At 38.2% G+C, this 18,547-nt stretch overlaps 2 protein-coding genes across 4 annotated transcripts in view; both read right to left on the bottom strand.

Moving 5' to 3' along the window:
• The window catches only part of LOC127851848 (uncharacterized), a 425,589-nt gene that overhangs the window by 256,727 nt on the left and 150,315 nt on the right, over positions 1-18,547 (bottom strand). The window lies entirely within an intron of this gene.
• LOC127851823 (zinc finger protein 260-like) overlaps positions 1-18,547 on the bottom strand; it is a 78,780-nt gene that overhangs the window by 21,757 nt on the left and 38,476 nt on the right. The window contains exon 4 of one of the 2 annotated variants that reach the window (XM_052385749.1): positions 15,162-16,557. The exons of the other annotated variant lie outside the window; for it this stretch is intronic. Coding sequence (XP_052241709.1) covers positions 15,203-16,557 — 1,355 coding nt within the window. The 3' untranslated portion in view covers positions 15,162-15,202. Of the gene's footprint in view, positions 1-15,161; positions 16,558-18,547 lie in introns of those variants that run through there. 2 annotated transcript variants of the gene reach the window in all.

Below are 18,547 nucleotides of genomic sequence, written 5' to 3'. Positions count from 1 at the left end.
TGAAAAGATCCGGGAAAAGCTAATCACCGAGGGAGCCAAACTTACATTGCAAAAAGCCACTGAGATCTGCAAATCCTACGATTATGCACAAAAGCAGTTGACAGAAATGAAGACAGAAAAGTCAGTTGACAATTTTAAATTCAGACACATGTCGAGCAAACAGAAGCCGCGTCCATCTGCAAAATCGGAGTCGGCCAGCCAACAAGCAGCATCCACACATGGTCGTTCCAGACCATCACTTCAAAACGCCAAGTCTTCAAGACTGCGTCCTCAACAGGGGAGGACGTGCGAAAACTGCACCACCGACAATGCCCTGCCAATGGAAAATAGTGTCACCTCTGCAAGAAGTGGAACAACTTCGCATCCGAATGCAGATCTAGGAATGTCAACGACATAAACAGTGCCGATCGAAGTGATGATGTACATAGTGATTATGTGCTTTTGATAGTGTTTCCGTGGATAATATTGAATCCAAAATAGTTAATAAACAGGTTTTTGCAGAAATTCGGGTAGGTCCAAAACAACAAATCACCAAGTCCAAGATTGACACTGGATCCCAGGTAAATATATTGCCATTTTCTGACTATCCAAGCATTGGTACCAAGGGAAACCTCAAACGTTAAAATCTCCGGGTATCAACATACAGTGGCAACCGTTTAAGACTGAAGGCACGTTTAACTTAAATTGCATACACGCACGTAATGGCTTCTGAGAATGTTGAATTCCACGTTGTCCATACATAATCACAGCCTTGGCACAGTTTACAAACGTCTGTTAATAGGCAACATGAAGGGTAAGTGCAACATTCATTTAAAGCCCGACAGTTAGCTTGCTGTTCATCCCCTTCGTAGAATACCTGTTGCACTACAGGACCGATTCAAAGCTGAACTGGCCAAAATGGAAAAATAAGGGGTCTTCAAATAGGTCAATGAACCTACCAAATGGGTAAATTCCATGGACCTCGTGGAAAAAGGCCATAGTAGTTTAAGAGTTTGTTTGGAAGTTTGTCCAACGAACCTACATAAATGAATACAGCGTCCGCATCTCCCTATGCGATCCCTTGAGGGTATTTTGCCATCACTTAATGGAGCAAAATACTTTACAAAACTTGATCACAGGGTACTGGGCTTTTAAACTCAGTGAAGAGTCATCATATCTGACATGTTTCAGCATCATATTTGGAAGGCACCGTTATCTAAGGTTACCATTTTGTCTAAGCTTGAGTGGAGACGAATTCATCAGACGAATGGATCAATGTTTTGAAGGCCTTAATGTTGTGGTCACAATTGATGATGATATCCTTGCCTATGATCGAAGTAGACAGGAGCATGACAACAACCTTATAGGGGCCGTCCAACACATTTTGGCATGTATTAAAGCTTGTCATTAACTGCTTTAAATGCTTTATATTGATAAATTTGAACATTTGAACTAAAAATCTCCAGAAAAAAATAAGAATACATTTTTTTTAAAGAAGAAAAAACGTTAACCTCCACATGGCTTGAATCACTGACCCCTAGAGTCATAAAAGCTTGGAGTAAAATGTCTCCAGACTTTACCTATCGACCATCCACGCTCACGTCAAATGCGGAGGTATTTTTTAACTTTATAAGCAATCCTCGTAGTTTCCCAAAAAATCAATTCGCGTCGAACGACGCTTTAATCTGTTGGACAGTCCCTTTAAAACCGTGCTCGAAAGAGCGCTTGTTCAAGGCATTATCCTAAATGACGACAAAATTGAGGTTGGCATGACTAAAGTATTTTGGTCACCTGCTGACTGCAGAAGGTCTCAGGCCGAATTCAGCCAAGGTCGCTGTGATCAAAGACATGCGCCTCCAAACCACAAAAATTAGTTGCAAACTGTATAAGAAATGGTCAACTATTTGAATCGGTTTGCACCGAATTAGTCACAATTCACCAACCCCTGAGACAGCTTTTAGAAAAAGACACTGAATTCATGTAGGCTAAGCCACAAAAAGACGCATTTAACAAGGTGAAGGACACAACCAGGACAAGCATTAGGCTACTTTGATTCAAAAGAGCCGCTCACGTTACAGACAGACAGTTCAATGACTTGCCTCGGAGCTACGCTATTGCAGGACGGAAAACCCATAGCGTACGCTAACAAGTCGCTTACAGACAGTCAAAAGAATTATGCCATGATTGAGCTAGAATGCTTGGGAATCCTTTTTGCGTTAAAGCGTTATCACCAATAGGTTAACGTAGAAAGGTCACATTTGAAACGGATCATTTACCACTGGTTTCAATTTTCAAGAAGCATTTACATGCAGCACCAGTAAGGTTACAGCGCATGTTATTGCACATGCAGCCCTATTCCATTGATGTTAGACATTGCCCAGGTAAGGACATTCTTGTTCCAGACACATTGTCTCGGAAACCGTTAAGTGAGACGGGCCCTGACCTATTAGACCAAGCAAGCATCCAAGTTAATATGGTAATAACAAGTTTACCTGTACATAGCAAGAAAATGCAGGAAATAAGGAAGAAACAGAGAAATATACAAGACTTTCTATTCTCAAATAAACATCTCAAATCGTAGATTTCTGGAATTATCGGGACGAATTAGCAGTTGTTGAAGGAATTGTCATGAAAGGTTGAAAACAAAGTCTCTACAACCCATAACGCGATTATCCATACAGGTTACATTGGAGTGAAAGTGCATACGTAGAGCTCGAGATATCATGTTCTTGCCAAATATCTCAGCAGAAATCACTCAATTAGTTCTAAAATGCCCAATGTGTTTGAATCACAGAAGTTCAAACATCAAAGAGCCACTCCAATCCCATGAAATCGCTCTCTATCCTTGGCAAGCTGTTTGCAGTGATGTATTTACATTTAATGGTCAAGTCAAAACGACCTTATCGCCTGTGACTATTAGTCAAATTACTTTGAACTGGGTAGATTAAACAGCGCCAATTCTCAAGTGTCATTAAACATCTTCAATCTTATTTTTTTTACGCCAGGGTATCCCAGAGAAATTAGTCTCTGATGGCGCCAGCTATTACAGCACCCTGGAGTTTAATCATTTCCTGGCCGAATGGGGCATCAATCATGTTCAGTCATCACCCCACAACCCGAGGTCAAATGGTTTGGCAGATTCTTGTGTGAAAAGAGCTAAAACTCTTTTGTTAAGAGAAAGTGGTCAAGATATACAGGTTGCACTTTTGGAATACCGTGCAACACCATCGTGTTTAGGTTATTCTCCAGCAGAATTACTTGCGGAGAGGAAAGTAAGGTATTTTTACCAATCACATCGGAGAAACTTGTTCCTTACAACATCAAACACCAAACTTTTAGAGGCAGAGATTCAGAAAGAACAAAAAATGTGTTTGTCAGAAACGCAATGAGCCCTATTGCGCCGCTTTAAAATAAAATTTTAATACATAATTGGGCAGGTTTAGAAATTATCTCCCTTTTAAAGCTTATTACTTCCTTGGATTGTGTTTTTGACTTTGGACCTTGATGGATGACATTGACCTTGACCTTTCACCACTCAAAATGTGCAGCTCCATGAGAAACACATGCATTCCATAAATCACGTTGCTATCTTCAATATTGTTAAAGTCATGGCCAATGTTTAAGTTTTCGGACGGACGGACGGACGGACAGACAGTTCAAATGCTATATGCCACCCTACCGGGGGCATAAAAACAAAAGACAAATTATGACAAACATTCAAAAAATTACATCCACTAAACAAACGTCAGTCAATCAGGTTTCAGCAAGTATAGAAGGGTTCATGGAAACCAGCTGTTGATACAATAACAGGTCATACACTATTCAGACACCTGAAGGCGTTTCGTACAGGCGTAATCGATATTACCTCACGAAAACCAATAAGTATATCCATGAAATACCAAGCTTTGATCCACAGACTTCGGCAGATGAAACAATAAACAAGAAGCAAATTCGTTGAATTGATATCCCCCGCCCATAAGCTTCTAGACACAAAAGTGTTATATTTGATACTAAAAAAGCATTTTTTCAAGATACAAAGGGCCATAACTCCGTTATTAACAGATGGTGTACAATGCCATTCGGCGTGCATCATCTTCTTATCCACATATATACATATACCAAGTTTCAATAAAATCTGCCAAAGCACTTCCAAGATATGGCTCCGGACACACAAAAAAGCATCCTTCCAAGATAAAAAGGCCCATAACTCAGTTATTAACGGATATTGTACAATGCCATTTGGTGTGCATGATCTTCTTATCCATATATATACTCATACCAAGTTTCAATGAAATCCGCCAAAGCACTTCCAAGATATGGCTCCAGACGGAAGGACGGAAAGACGGAAGGAGGGACAACGCCAATATCCCTTCGCCTATGGCGGGGAATAATGAAAGCAAATGGCTTCATTCCTTTGAACCCCGAGCCATTGCAAGCAAGCCAATTACCAGTATCACAACCATCCCCAGTTCCTGCAAAATCAAAACCACCTGTAAACAGCGGAATTGATCAGCTAGTGTACACCACACGATACGGCCAGGCAAATAATGGACATTTAATGAACTGTTCAGTTAACACCGAGTCCTTGTTTTACCTGTATCAGTGTATACGTGACAGATAAACAGGTTTACTGAAACAGCGGTGGTTAAAGCTAAGGCTTCTGTGTTCGAATATACTCATAACTACATGATTGTATGAAACTAATTAAAAAAGGGTAGATGTTATATAATAGCTTCCTCGTGTTAACTGGTAGCCAGTCTACTATGAGCCACAGGGCTTTATAATATCAGTATAAATAGCCAGTACACGTGCCAGCGTGGCATTTCAATTTAACCAGTCTCTCTCTTAACAATAGTACTCACGTTCATCAAGTAGATTCATACGAGTTTTTGTGTGTTAATAAATATTTTGATTAGTAACATAGACTAATTAATAGACTAATTAACTAACACCCCAACAAATCAGTGCACACAACCAAATGACATTGATGGTTCCTTCTACTATGTCAAAGATGTTGAACAAAAGGGCTATTACTCTTATACATTTTTTAGTTTGTTAAATTACAATTGAAGAATCGACAAAGTGTCAGTTTATTAGGTTATTAGTTTACTAATTAATTACAATCATATTGGTCTGAAGCGTGTTAGGAAGAATAACAATCAATGATCCGTTCTTCGAGTTGTGTGCGTCTGTATTCCGTTGCATTTTGATACAGACATGTGATTGTAATACATTACTTGACTGATTGACTAGCGAACAGCTTATTGTTTCGTCAATCAATCGCGATATGCTACACATAAGCTTTTTTAATCATCCCACAGTTAACAAGTTAGGTTGAATTGAATTGAATTGCCGGCTTTTTAAGTGATCGCATTTAATTGGCGTAATGCTATATTGTAAAGTTTTGCAACTTGTTGTTGCATAGTGTAACTAGATACATTGAGGTCGCCGTGGTGTAATGGATATGGTGTCCGCCTAGCGACCGGGAGGTCACAGGTTCGATCCCCGCTGTGGGAGCGTTCTTTCGATCTCCCATATAGACACCAAGTACTGGTTCTAGGCCCAGGAAACGGACTCGAGAGCATTTCAAATAAGTAGGAATTACTTTCTATGCAATCGAGCTAAAATAAATAGGTTTAAACTAACTAGATACAGACTATAGATAGCTGCATGCTTGAATAACCTGACTATTATACTGTACAGTTAGCTGATACGCCAGCCTCACTTTAGCAACCAACGTAGTAACATCATTAAATAGTATTACTATGATTATACATTGAACACAAGTTCAATAACAACTACACATAGCATCAACAAATGAAACATGGTGTCAGAAGTATTTGAGTGATTTATCCACACAACATAAGGTTTAAACAAGAAACCGTCAGAGACGGGTGATGCTCCCCAAAGTTTTTTTTGTCACGGTATTGCACTATATATTCAGATAAAAGGAAACGTCTTGAAGGGCATAACTTTGGACAGAACAATGCGATGGATGGTTTAGCAACTTTCAAAGGGCCATAACTCTCTAAATCAATCATCTAACCAGAACCCACAAATAACATGCGCATCTCCTCAAGGAAGTTAAGCTTCCCATAAAGCTTCATTGAATTCCAGTCAATAGTTGTGGAGAAATAACCCGGACAAGAATTGCACTATATGTACAGTTTATAGAAAATTTCAAAGGGCCATAACTCTGTGAAAAATTATCCGACCATAACCGGCTGATAATATGCACATCTCCTGTGGGTAGTAATGCGTCCCATAAAGTAACATTGAATTCCCGTAATAAGTTAATGAGAAATAGCTCGGACAAGAATTGCACTATATGTACAATGGAAAATATCAAAGGGCCATAACTCTGTGGATAATAATCCGACGAGAACCCGCTGATAATATGCACATCTCCTCTTGGTAGTGAAGCTTCCCATAAAGTTTCATTGAATTCCAGTCCAATAAGGTGCTGAGAAATCGCCCGGACAAGAATTACACTATATGTACAGTCAATGGAAAATTTCAAAGGGCCATAAGTATGTGAAAATCATTCGACGAGAACCAACAGATAATATACACATGACCTCTTGGTAGTGAAGCTTCCCATAAGTTTTATTGAATTCCGGTCATTAGTTGCTGAGAAATAGCCCGGACAAGAATTGCATTATATGTACAGTTAATGCAAAAGTTCAAAGGGCCATAACTCTGTGAAAAAATCATCCGACCAGAACCCGCTGATAATATGCACATCTCCTCTTGGTAGTGAAGCTTCCCATAAAGTTTCATTGAATTCCGGTCATTAGTTGCTGAGAAATAGCCCGGACAAGAATTGCACTATATGTACAGTTAATTGAAAATTTCAAAGGGCCATAACTCTGTGAAAATCATCTGACCAGAACCTGCTGATAATATGCACATCTCCATTTGGTAGTGAAGCTTCCCATAAAATTTCATTGAATTCCGGTCATTAATTGCTGAGAAATAGCCCGGACACAAATTGTGCACGGACGGACGGACACACGGACGGACAGGCGAAGACGACTATATGCTCCCCCCAAAAAAATTTGGCGGAGCATAAAAAATGGATGTAATTGGCATCCAAGCTCCATGAAAGGATTGGAACTCGTCCAATTTAACCGAAGCATTCTACAAATTTGAACGTCACGTGAAACTCGTGTTGAGTGTATTTTTGAAGAACATATCAGCGGAAGAACATGTATTATATTTCTTATTATGGATTGGTGACAGACGACGTGGCATTCACAGCATATGGAAAGACATTCAAAGAAGATAGAAACATATTATAAACGTTTCAGAAACTACGTGCAGCCTAAGTTAAATCCGATTTCTGCCCGTTACAAGTTTTATAAACAGATGCAGAACAACGATTCCATTGATGCCTATATAACACGCCTGCAACTCTGTGCAAAAGGCTGAAACTTTGCCGAAATGACGGACAAAATGATTTGAGATCGTTGTTGGCACAAATTCGCCAAAGATACGCGAAAAGCTAATCAACATCGGTGCAAGGTTGACACTCGATGTAGTCGTACAGACTGCGCACAGTCTGGAGAACTCAAGAGAGCAGCTGCGCTCCATGAAAAACGAAGTAGACGCGTGCCGATCCAGGCCAGTGCACCAGAGATCGAGGCCACCGCGTCGCCAACAACAACAACGTCGAACAACAGCTACCCCTGCAGGTCCAAGTCCACATATCGAACACAAGTCGTTTTTCAACTGTGATACATTTTACAACTTTGGACAATGCCCAGCAGAAGGAAAGCAGTGCCGCAACTGCAACAAACTTAACCATTTCGCACAAACAATAATATACATACCGTGAACAATGACACAACAAGTCATGATGTAATAGCGGGTGTACATGAATCCAAAATTGACACGGTAAGCACATTTTTTTGTTCTACCGATCGAACAATGTTTCATCTTCCCATTGCCATAATCAGTGTCCCAATAGTTTTAAAATTGATAATGGAAGTTCAGCAAACACTATGCCGAAGAAAGAGTTTAATGGTCTGAACATTCATTCACCATTAGAACCCATTACTTACATTGTGACTGCCTATACAGGTAACAAACTTCTAGTTGTAGGGGGAAAAAAATTGCGATGTTCACACAAAGACAACACTGTTTACATGTGGTTTCTGGTAAGATTCTCCAACGGTACCTCTCTAAAGCTTAAGAACATCACCCAATCAAGGATTAAATCACCTGACACGTACTGTCGATAACCCATCACATGAGTTAAGCAAACAAAGTGTCTCCTAGGAGAGTTACGGAGGCATAACGCAATTAACTACATGAAGAGATGGACAGAATGGAAAATAATGACACAATGGCTGAGGTCAATACGCCCACAGACTGGGTAAATTCACGTGTAGTCGTTGAAAAGCCGAACATCGGACAGTTAAGAATATGTCTTGACCCAAAAGCACTGAATGAAGCTATTCCCAGATCACATTATCCTATGCAAACACTTGAGGACGTGAAGTTACATATATCTAGATGCAAATATTAAAATATATTAGACATTACACATGCAAACTGGAGTATAAGTCATCCTACTTGACAACAGTCAAAACCCCATTTGGCAGATATCGTTATATCCGACTTCCTTTTGGGAAAAGTCATGTCAGGCCATTTTTTTTTACAGAAAATTGATGAGATATTTGGGTACCTGACAGATGTACGCACGATAGTTGACGGCATATTAATAAGTGGACGTAAAAGAATTGAGCATGACAAAAATCTCATTGCTACGCTTCAGCGTGCACGTGAAAATGGAATATTTAATCCAGACAAATGTCGTATTCGATTGTCCGAAGTACCATTGTTTGGCCACTTGATCACATCATTTTGAGTGAAACCAGCCAGTACTAAGATTGAGGTGTGTGTCCATGTAGAAGAGCCAAAGACACGTTGCGAATGTGAAACATTTTTGGGTATGGTTACTTATCAGCAGAAATGTGCACCAAATTTTTCTGAAATAGCAAGTCCGTTGAGTATGCTTCTGAAAACAACATTGAATTTGTATGAGATCAGCCACAAGCAGATGCTTTTTCCAAAGTTAAGCAGGTCAGAACATAAATCCCAGAGTTAAATAACTTCCATTCCAAGAAGCCCGTTTATATTGAATGTGACGCTTCAATGAACAGTGTAGGTACAGCATCGTGCAAGATGGTTAGCCAGTTGCATATGCATCTAAGACACTTACACATACGGAACGAAATTATGCAAATATTGAACGTGAAATGCTAGCTATAGTGTTCGAATGCCATCGTGTTAACTAGTACGTATATGACAGACATGTAATTGTTCATTCTGACCATAAGCCCTCATCTGCACTCATGATGAAGCAATTGACCTTTCGACAGCCGATTGATTGACAGGCTTATTAACCAATCAGATTACAGCATAGATTAGGCCCGTTTGTATCCGCCATTTTGTCCGTCAAACTCGCCGTTGTCCGACACATAAGCTTATACGTAATTCTGTGTTTTAAACGTTTTTTTCCGTTCCCTAAACCGGGTACTAATATTGAAAAATGCAATCGTTGGATTCGTCTTTGCGGTCGTCCACACGAACAGCTTAATCTCAACATATTAAGCAATCGCCCGAAAGCAAAACACCTCTACGTTTGTTCTAAGGTCGTTATAATAAGATACTACGCGAAAATAGAAAATGTAAGTTTTGCAACGGACACGCTATAGAAAACGAGTATCACTTTTTACTTGTTTGTCCTCTATAGAAAGGAACGTTTCAAACCATATTTTCAAAGGTGGCCAACGTTAAATAAATTTGACATTCTAATGCAGTCGGCTTATAAAAAAGACAATATAAACTTTGCTAAATATATTTGTAATGCTAATGCAATGCGTAATTATAAAGACAATCAGTTTTAATTGTTAATAATATTACATACAGAATAAAGCATTTTTATTTCTTTCGCGTTAAGTCTTCCAACTTTAATGTAGCTAGTTTTATATCGTAAAAAGTTAAGAAACTATTTTAAAATGCGGAAGTAATTATCAATAGGTGCCAATAAGTGTCATTTTACACCATAAGCGGGCTTTCTATTAATCCGTTATCAAAACAGATACTAATCCGTTATCAAAACAGATGCCGCAAACTGTAAATGACCCTTGACCTTGGATACCCAGTCTGATTAGCGAGGGTTTTTTGTACATGAAAATTCGTTCAACTTCTTATATTTTAAACATTGCAAATTAAAATTTAAGAGGAAATTAATAATATATAATAATATATTGGGTATGTTACTTTTTTGACGACATTGACTATGTTATACGATTATAACAATGCTCATGGCTCATTTTGACCAAACGCATTGTAGATATGTGTTATTTCGGATTTCAATAAAAACGTTCTTTGTCTTTTTATATAAAAAATTTACTTACCTGTGCCACATTTGCGATGTTGCCATCGGTTGCAAAATAAACGGCTTTTAATAAAGAAAAACTGAAGCATCTATTTCTCAAGGAGAAGTATTGTGACAAACGAACAATTCATACTGTATGCGATAATTTTGCCGACTAGATTATAAAATTAACGGCTTTTACGTAGACTAATAAAAAAGTTATGACTATTTTATAGATATGATTATTATATTCAGCGAAACTATTAAATGACAATAAAAAAATTGTATGGTCTTCCTGGTATACCATGAGGCCTTTTTGGTTCACTTATGCGGCCTTTTTGGGAAGGCCTTTTTTGTAAACAGCCTTTCTGGTACATTATCTTTGAGCGGAGCTAAACACCCGTTTGATACATTACATTTAACACATTTTAAATAAAACATGATAGCAAAAGAAAAAATTCATGAAATTTTGACCGAAATCATCGGGAATATCTTCCAACGTACCGATTACCGATTCGCGTAGCCATTTTTATGACGGACTTCGGGGGAGTGACCTCCCTTGAAATCGGGGGGGGCGTGGCTTCACTCTCGCTGTCGAAAGGTCAATTACATGCAGCACCACCTCGTTTGCAAAGGATGATGCTTAGTTTGCAAAAATATGACCTTGACGTAAGACATGTGAGCGGGAAAAAAGTTCCCATCGGTGATTTCCTGTCACGACAGCCAATGCCAGACCTTTCTGAACGCGAAGGCCTATGTCTACATGTTCACACGGTGCTCTACAGCATGACCTATACTGTCTGAAGTCTAAAGCAAACGTGAGAAACGAGAAAGACCTGACCTGCAGATGATTGCCCTGAAACAAAATATACTTAAAGGATGGCCTAATTCTAAGTCAGATGGCCCTGCATTGGAACAGGAGTACTTCAATTACAGGGACGAACTTTCTACAACAGATTACTGAATTTTTAGAGGGCAGAGACTGATCATTCCCAAGCTAGTCCGACCACACATGCTAGATAAAGTCCATTTAGATCGCATGTGCATTGAAAAAAGCACACAAATAGCCAAAGTATTTATATTCTGGTCAGGAATGTGCAAGCAAATCAATGATTATATAATGAGCTTAACAATTTTCTTATTGCACAGGAACTCAAACCAAAAAGAACCGTTAACACCACATGAAATTCCACAGGGTCCTTGGCTGGATGTTGCCACAGACATATTCCATTTTGATGGATGACAATTTGCTCCTAGTTGACTACTACAGCAGATACTTTAAAATAAAACTTCCGGACATGTTGTCCACAATAATTGTCAGAAAACTGAACTCACGCTTCAGTACCCATTGCATTCCGATGCGTATTTTCAGTGACAATGGACCTCAGTATAAATCGGAAATATTTCGAAATTTTGTAAACTTAGAGCATGTCATATCTAGTCCACATCATCCAGGATCCAACGGAATTTGCTGAACAGACAGTGCAGACTGTAAAACGACTGTTACATAAAGCAAAAGACAGTGACCATAAGCCAAACTTAGCCTTGCTAGAGTATAATTACACTCCACTTTCAGATTGCAATATAACCCGTGCAGTTGCTAATGAGTAAAAGAACTAGGTATGCCTACAATGATTCCCCTGCTTCTTCCCAAAGTCGTTAGCCCAGATGTTGTCCGATCTTCAATTCAAACTTCTAAACAAGAGGGCCAAGATGGCCCTAGTTCGCTCATCTTATTGAACTCAACCAACATATCATTAAGACAAACATTTTGACAAAGTTACATGAAGATTGGGCATGAAATGTGACTTCTACAGTGTTTACAAGGTTTTTCTTTTTTTTTACCTAGTGACCTAGTTTTTAACCAAACATGACCCAGTTTTGAACTCGATTAAGGCATCATTAGGACAAATTTTCTGACCAAGTTTCATGAAGATCGGACAAGAAATGTGGCCTCTTAGAGTGTTTACAAGGTTTCTATATAGCCAAATAAGGAAAACTGCCCCGCCCACTGGCGGCAATGTTTTTCAACGGACCAGAATCACTTTTGAACTCAACCAACATATCATTAAGACAAACATTTTGACAAAGTTACATGAAGATTGGGCATAAAATGTGACTTCTACAGTGTTTACAAGGTTTTTCTTTTTTTGACCTAGTGACCTCGTTTTTGACCCAGCATGACCCAGTTTCGAACTCGATCGAGATATCATTGGGACAAATATTCTGACCAAATTTCATGAAGATCAGACAAGAAATGTGGCCTCTAGAGTGTTTACAAACCAAATGTGGAAGAAGGACGGACTGACAGACGACGGACGAAGACCGATCACAAAAGCTCACCTGAGCAATCAGGTTAGCTAAAAAAAGAACAAATGTGACAAAACCGCAAAACTACTCCCCAGATTACATGTGAATGAGTCTGTGAGGTTGCAAGTAGGGAAACACTGGAAACCAGCTAAGGTTATCAAAATGCCCAATGCTATCCCTAACATTAATACAAACACCTTTGGCCAGGTATACAGGAGAAATCGCCACTACCTCATCAGAACCAATGAGGGTTTCCAAGATGTATCAGATTTCACACATGATGTATTGGCCAGAAATCATTCAAGCACTGATAAACAGGTGAACAACCAACACACCATAGTGTGTTGAATATTAAACATCCCTGTGTACCTGCAGATAAGCCCATTTCCCCTTATCAGACACGATCATGTAGAATATATATATATATATTTATTTGTCACGGCAATGAGCGAATCTGTGCTTTTGACGCATTTTGGAAAAGAGAGCGGTGGTAAATCGCCGCCCGTTTGTGAAGAGGGAGCCCTCAGAGATTTTTCTATGTTCAAAAATCACATGTTTGACCTCAAACCTCACCATTCGAGGGGCTTGCAGACAAAATACTGTCTCAAGAAGAGATGTGGGCAAAGTTCCCAAACATGATGGGGCTTTTTGCCATTTGCAGGGTGCTCCCCGTAAGTACAGTAGACTGTGAAAGAAGTTTTTCAGCTCAAAACCTCATAAAAACTTGTCTGAGATGCAGAATGGGTTTAGAAAATCTTGACCATTTAATGCGCGTTGCCATCAATGGCCCTGACTTGTCTGCATTCGAGCCCGAGGTTATTTACAAGAAGTGGCGTTCAGTGAAGAATCGGCAAATATTTTGCAACAACAACAAGCTTGATAAGTTAATAAACATGTAATCCCATAGTGTTCATCGTGTCGAAGATTTGCAGACAATTACAGGATTGTGTACATTTGCTATTCATTATTTGTTCATGCTTTTTGTGCTTTTGGTGCTTTTTGCGCTTTTTAAACTTTTTTGTGTTTTTGTATTGTATGTCAAGATTGCCTTGCTGAGTTTTATTGTTTAAATATTTTTTATTGCCTGTTGCTTGTGCTGAAATGCATATATGTTCTTGCAACCTTTTATTGTGAGGAAGCTGCTGACCAGTTTGCTCCGAAATTGATTCGATCTGATACTTCGTTTTTACTCACTTTCTTAGCGGTACCACATTTTGTGTTTCGTTTCTTTTTAGTTTTATGCTCGCATGGCAGTTTTTTAGATCTACGTATAGATCCAGGTCAGCGGCTTCATGCACAACATTTTTATATTATATAAAAACTAGTAGAAATAAATCTTATCTGTATCTTATCATTATTAATGACTTTCATGTATGATTGTATTATATCCTGTTGCCTAGTCCTAAATATTTATTTGTTTTTATGTATTACGCAAACGATTACTATTGCGTTGTTTCGTTATGTTTTATAAATGTATTGTTATCACTTTGAACGGTAATAAATTTGATAATATCTGAGATAAAAGTAAAAAACAATTATTTGGTTTTGTTGATGTCAGTAGCCAACCTGCGCACAGACGTGTTTATTTCCGAGCATGTTTGTAAGCTATTATCGAGTTGACAACGATTTAAAACATCGTTTACGACTTGGGCAGATTTATACTAGTTGACAACGATGAATAAAATGTCTGTTGAAAACAGCACACGAAAAAACAATGATATAGCAAATGATAAAACCAATTGAGAAAACTCGTATGAAAAAAAATGCCAAAGGGAATTTAACATGTACGTTTATTAAGTGCATTAAGAATTTAAGTGAATGGAAAAATCAATGCTATATATAATAATGCATTTTTCATGATTTCGCATGTAAATTTTCGGATACTTTTTCCCCATTTAAATCCAGACCGATTGATGTTGCGGGAAAATATGATCTCTGTATATGTGTGTGTGTGTGTGTGTGTGTGTGTGTGTTAATTGGTTGTAAATATATTATAACATACTTTAATTGATGAGAAATGTCCTTCTTAACAAAACAAAAGGGATGTTGCATAGTGTAATTAGATACAGACTATAGATAGCTGCATGCGGGAATAACCTGCCTATTATACTGGACAGTGAGCTGATATGCCAGTCTCAACATAACAACATCGACAACATCGACAAATGAAACAGTTGTAGGTAGCAATGTCAAGCGTGTCAATATAATGTATGAACCAATGTCCAGGTACCCTGTGGTCAACATAATGTAGGAATAAATGTCCGAGCTGTCAAAGTAATGCAGAAACCAATGTGCGGGTTGTCGAAATAGCAAATGTAACGAATTTCCGTTTTGTCAAAACAGGGTAAGAACAAATGTCCGCCTGTGTCAAAGTTACCGTAGGAACAATTATCTGTGGGAACCAATGCCCTGACATAATACAACATGATTGACAGATTGCACAACCTTCATTTACTTATATATGCCCATCAATGTGCATGAACCATTAGTGATTACAAATTTATTTTAAACTGTGCACAGCATGCATTAGTTATTATCTCCACCATGATGATAGATTTTATGAGCGATTAATGATACAGAATTCTCACATTTTTTCTTGCAGACAAGACACTCATATCTGCCTTCCTCAGTGTGGCTATAGCGTAAATGTCTATATAAAAGTCCTTTTAGGCTGTACTTCAATCCGCACTGGGAACATTGGTAAGGTTTTTCGTCGGTATGGCATTGCATGTGATGCTTGAGTTTGCATTTGCTGACAAAGCTCTTTCCACACACACTGCAACTGTGAGGCCGTTCTCTTGTGTGAATACTCATATGCTTAGTGAGGTATGATTTGAAGACAAACCTCTTTCCACAAACACTGCAACTGTGAGGCCCCTTTCCTGTGTGAATCCTCATATGCTGACTGAGGTATGATTTGTAGACAAACCACTTTCCACAAACACTGCAACTGTGAGGCCGCTCTCCTGTGTGAATCCTCATATGATTAGTGAGGTATGATTTGAAGAAAAACTCCTTTCCGCAAACACTGCAACTGTGAGGCCCCACTCCTGTGTGAATCCTCATATGCTGACTGAGGTATGATTTGTAGACAAACCTCTTTCCACAAACACTGCAACTGGGAGGCCCCTCTCCTGTGTGAATCATCATATGCTGACTGAGGTATGATTTGTAGACAAACCTCTTTCCGCAAACACTGCAACAGTGTGGCCCCTCTCCTGCGTGAATTCTCATATGCTGACTGAGGTATGATTTGCAGACAAACCTCTTTCCACAAACACTGCAACTGTGAGGCCCCACTCCTGTGTGAATTCTCATATGCTGACTGAGGTATGATTTGTAGACAAACCTCTTTCCACAAACACTGCAACTGTGAGGCCGCTCTCCTGTGTGAATCCTCATATGCTGACTGAGGTTTGATTTGTAGACAAACCTCTTTCCACAAACACTGCAACTGTGAGGCCGCTCTCCTGTGTGAATCCTCATATGATTAGTGAGGTATGATTTGAAGAAAAACTCCTTTCCGCAAACACTGCAACTGTAAGGCAACTCTCCTGTGTGAATCCTCATATGATTAGTGAGGTATGATTTGCAGAAAAAGTCCTTTCCGCAAACACTGCAACTGTAAGGCAACTCTCCTGTGTGAATCCTCATATGCTTAGTGAGGTATGATTTGCAGGAAAACTCCTTTCCGCAAACACTGCAACTGTAAGGCAACTCTCCTGTGTGAATCCTCTTATGATTAGTGAGGTATGATTTGCAGAGAAAACCCTTTCCGCAAACACTGCAACTGTGAGGCCACTCTCCCGTGTGAATATTCATATGCCTTTTGAGCTTGTAGGCTTTATCAAAGTCTTTTCCACATACGCTGCACTGATATGCTGCAACAACATAATAACAACCAATTTCACATAGATGCTTCATTTATAAATGTCCATGAGGTAATCAAAGCAAGCGTAGTAATACTTATTTCTTTATAAGACAAATTAATCCCACCAACTGCCAAAATAGCAATTATAATAAAAAAAAAAAATTTAAATCAGTTTTCTCCAATATCAACCAGTTTTTCGAAAAAGGTTGCAATACCCCTGCCACAAATATTAAGACTAACGCTTATAAAGATAAAAATTTTATCCCACTTCACACAGCTTTAAAAGTTGTTTTTTTTCAATTTTACCAAGTGAACTTTTTTCTGACCACATATTAATCAGGTCTGAACTTGATCGTTATATCATTGAGAGAACTTTTTAATTATTTTCATGAAGAATGGATATTCAATGTGGGTTTCATAGACTTAATCTTAAGTGATATCCTGTAATTGAAATGAAAGTTTTCACAAAGTTTCATAAATATTACACAACAATGAGAATTATCCAGGGTTTGGTATGATTTGTTTAAATTCCCTTACTAACCAAGTTCCTATTACCCCTTAATGACATACAGATGAAAATGGTTAAAGACTATAAAAGCTTCATTAAAGGCGGACATGCATTTGACATTTGACTTCAAAGTATGACGTTGACCTTTGCATTAGGGATTCTGTTATTGCATATGAAACTGGATCTCAACGCTGTGATCATTTAAGGAAGTTAATTAATTATTGTCTTATTGATGGTAAATCTATTGTCAAGAACTTGACTAAACAAGAGGCCCCAAAGGGCCCTGGGTCGCTCACCTGAGAGACTTAGATGGAAAGAAACAAAGATTTAAACTCTTCAGCAAATATCTTAAGTTATTAGTATGACAAGACTGACTTTAAAAATAAGGTGTTCCAAAGTATTCAAAATAGGTCTATTTAGAAAATTACCCCACCCACCCTGGCGGCCATGTTTTAAATACCCAGATTTTTTTTAATATATATCGAGGGAAAATGCTTCTTACAAACATATAGAGAAAACTGCCCCATCCCCTGGCGGCAATGTTTTTCCACTGATCACGACCATTTTCAAACTCATCCGACATATCAATAAAACCAATGTTTTGACCAAGTTTCATGATGATTGTCCAAAAAATGTGACTTTTAGAGAGTTTACAGGCTTTTTCAGTATATAAATATAAGGAAAATGACCCCCCCCCCCCCCTGGCAGTCATGTTACTAGATGGATCAAAACCATTTTTGAACTCAACCGTCGTATCCAGGAAACAAGGGTTGTTAACGTTGTTTTTTGTGAAAAGAAAAGGTTTGCTGTTTCGGCAGATATAAAAATATATGCGCTATTAGTAGTTTTGTGTGTGTGTGTTTAATTTTTTTTAAATAGACATTTGTTACCCATTGCGACAAAGCTATTATTTTGGATAAAAGTAATATGAGGACAATAATTTAATAATGAGCATCAGCATAAGAAAATGGAAGTAAATTTTTCAACAAATTGTTGTCCAAATTTGAGATCATGAGAAAAGCATCTACGCATCTTATAGGAGATGACTGTTTACAATCTGTTTAGCAAGAACACTTTTTGATACTGAAAACAACCGTATTTGTTAAAGAGATTGTGTTTTTGTAAAAAAGTTTTTGCATAATTAAATAAAATATGTTGAATTGTTATTATATATCAAAGTCATTTATAAAAAAGTCAATGAGTATGAGAATATGTACAGCTACTAGAAATTCAATATTGATCTTCTTTTACAGAACAAAACATCACTTGATCTTTCTTATAGTTATAAATGTGTGCAAATATAGAAGTAAACACACACAAGACATTTGAAAATGTATCATATCAAAACAACTATCAAATTTTTTGTAATTTAAATGCACAAAAAATCTGTAGCATAAATACATTATTTTTGAAAAACAAATGCAAATCAACTTTTCTTCAAACAGCTGTTTGTGCTTCTTAAAAGATGTGATAAGTTGTTGTTTTTTTACTA

The sequence above is a fragment of the Dreissena polymorpha genome, chromosome 11, assembly GCF_020536995.1.
Source record: "Dreissena polymorpha isolate Duluth1 chromosome 11, UMN_Dpol_1.0, whole genome shotgun sequence".
In the NCBI taxonomy this organism is placed as follows: Eukaryota; Metazoa; Mollusca; class Bivalvia; order Myida; family Dreissenidae; genus Dreissena; species Dreissena polymorpha.
This window is presented reverse-complemented; position numbering and strand designations above follow the sequence as displayed.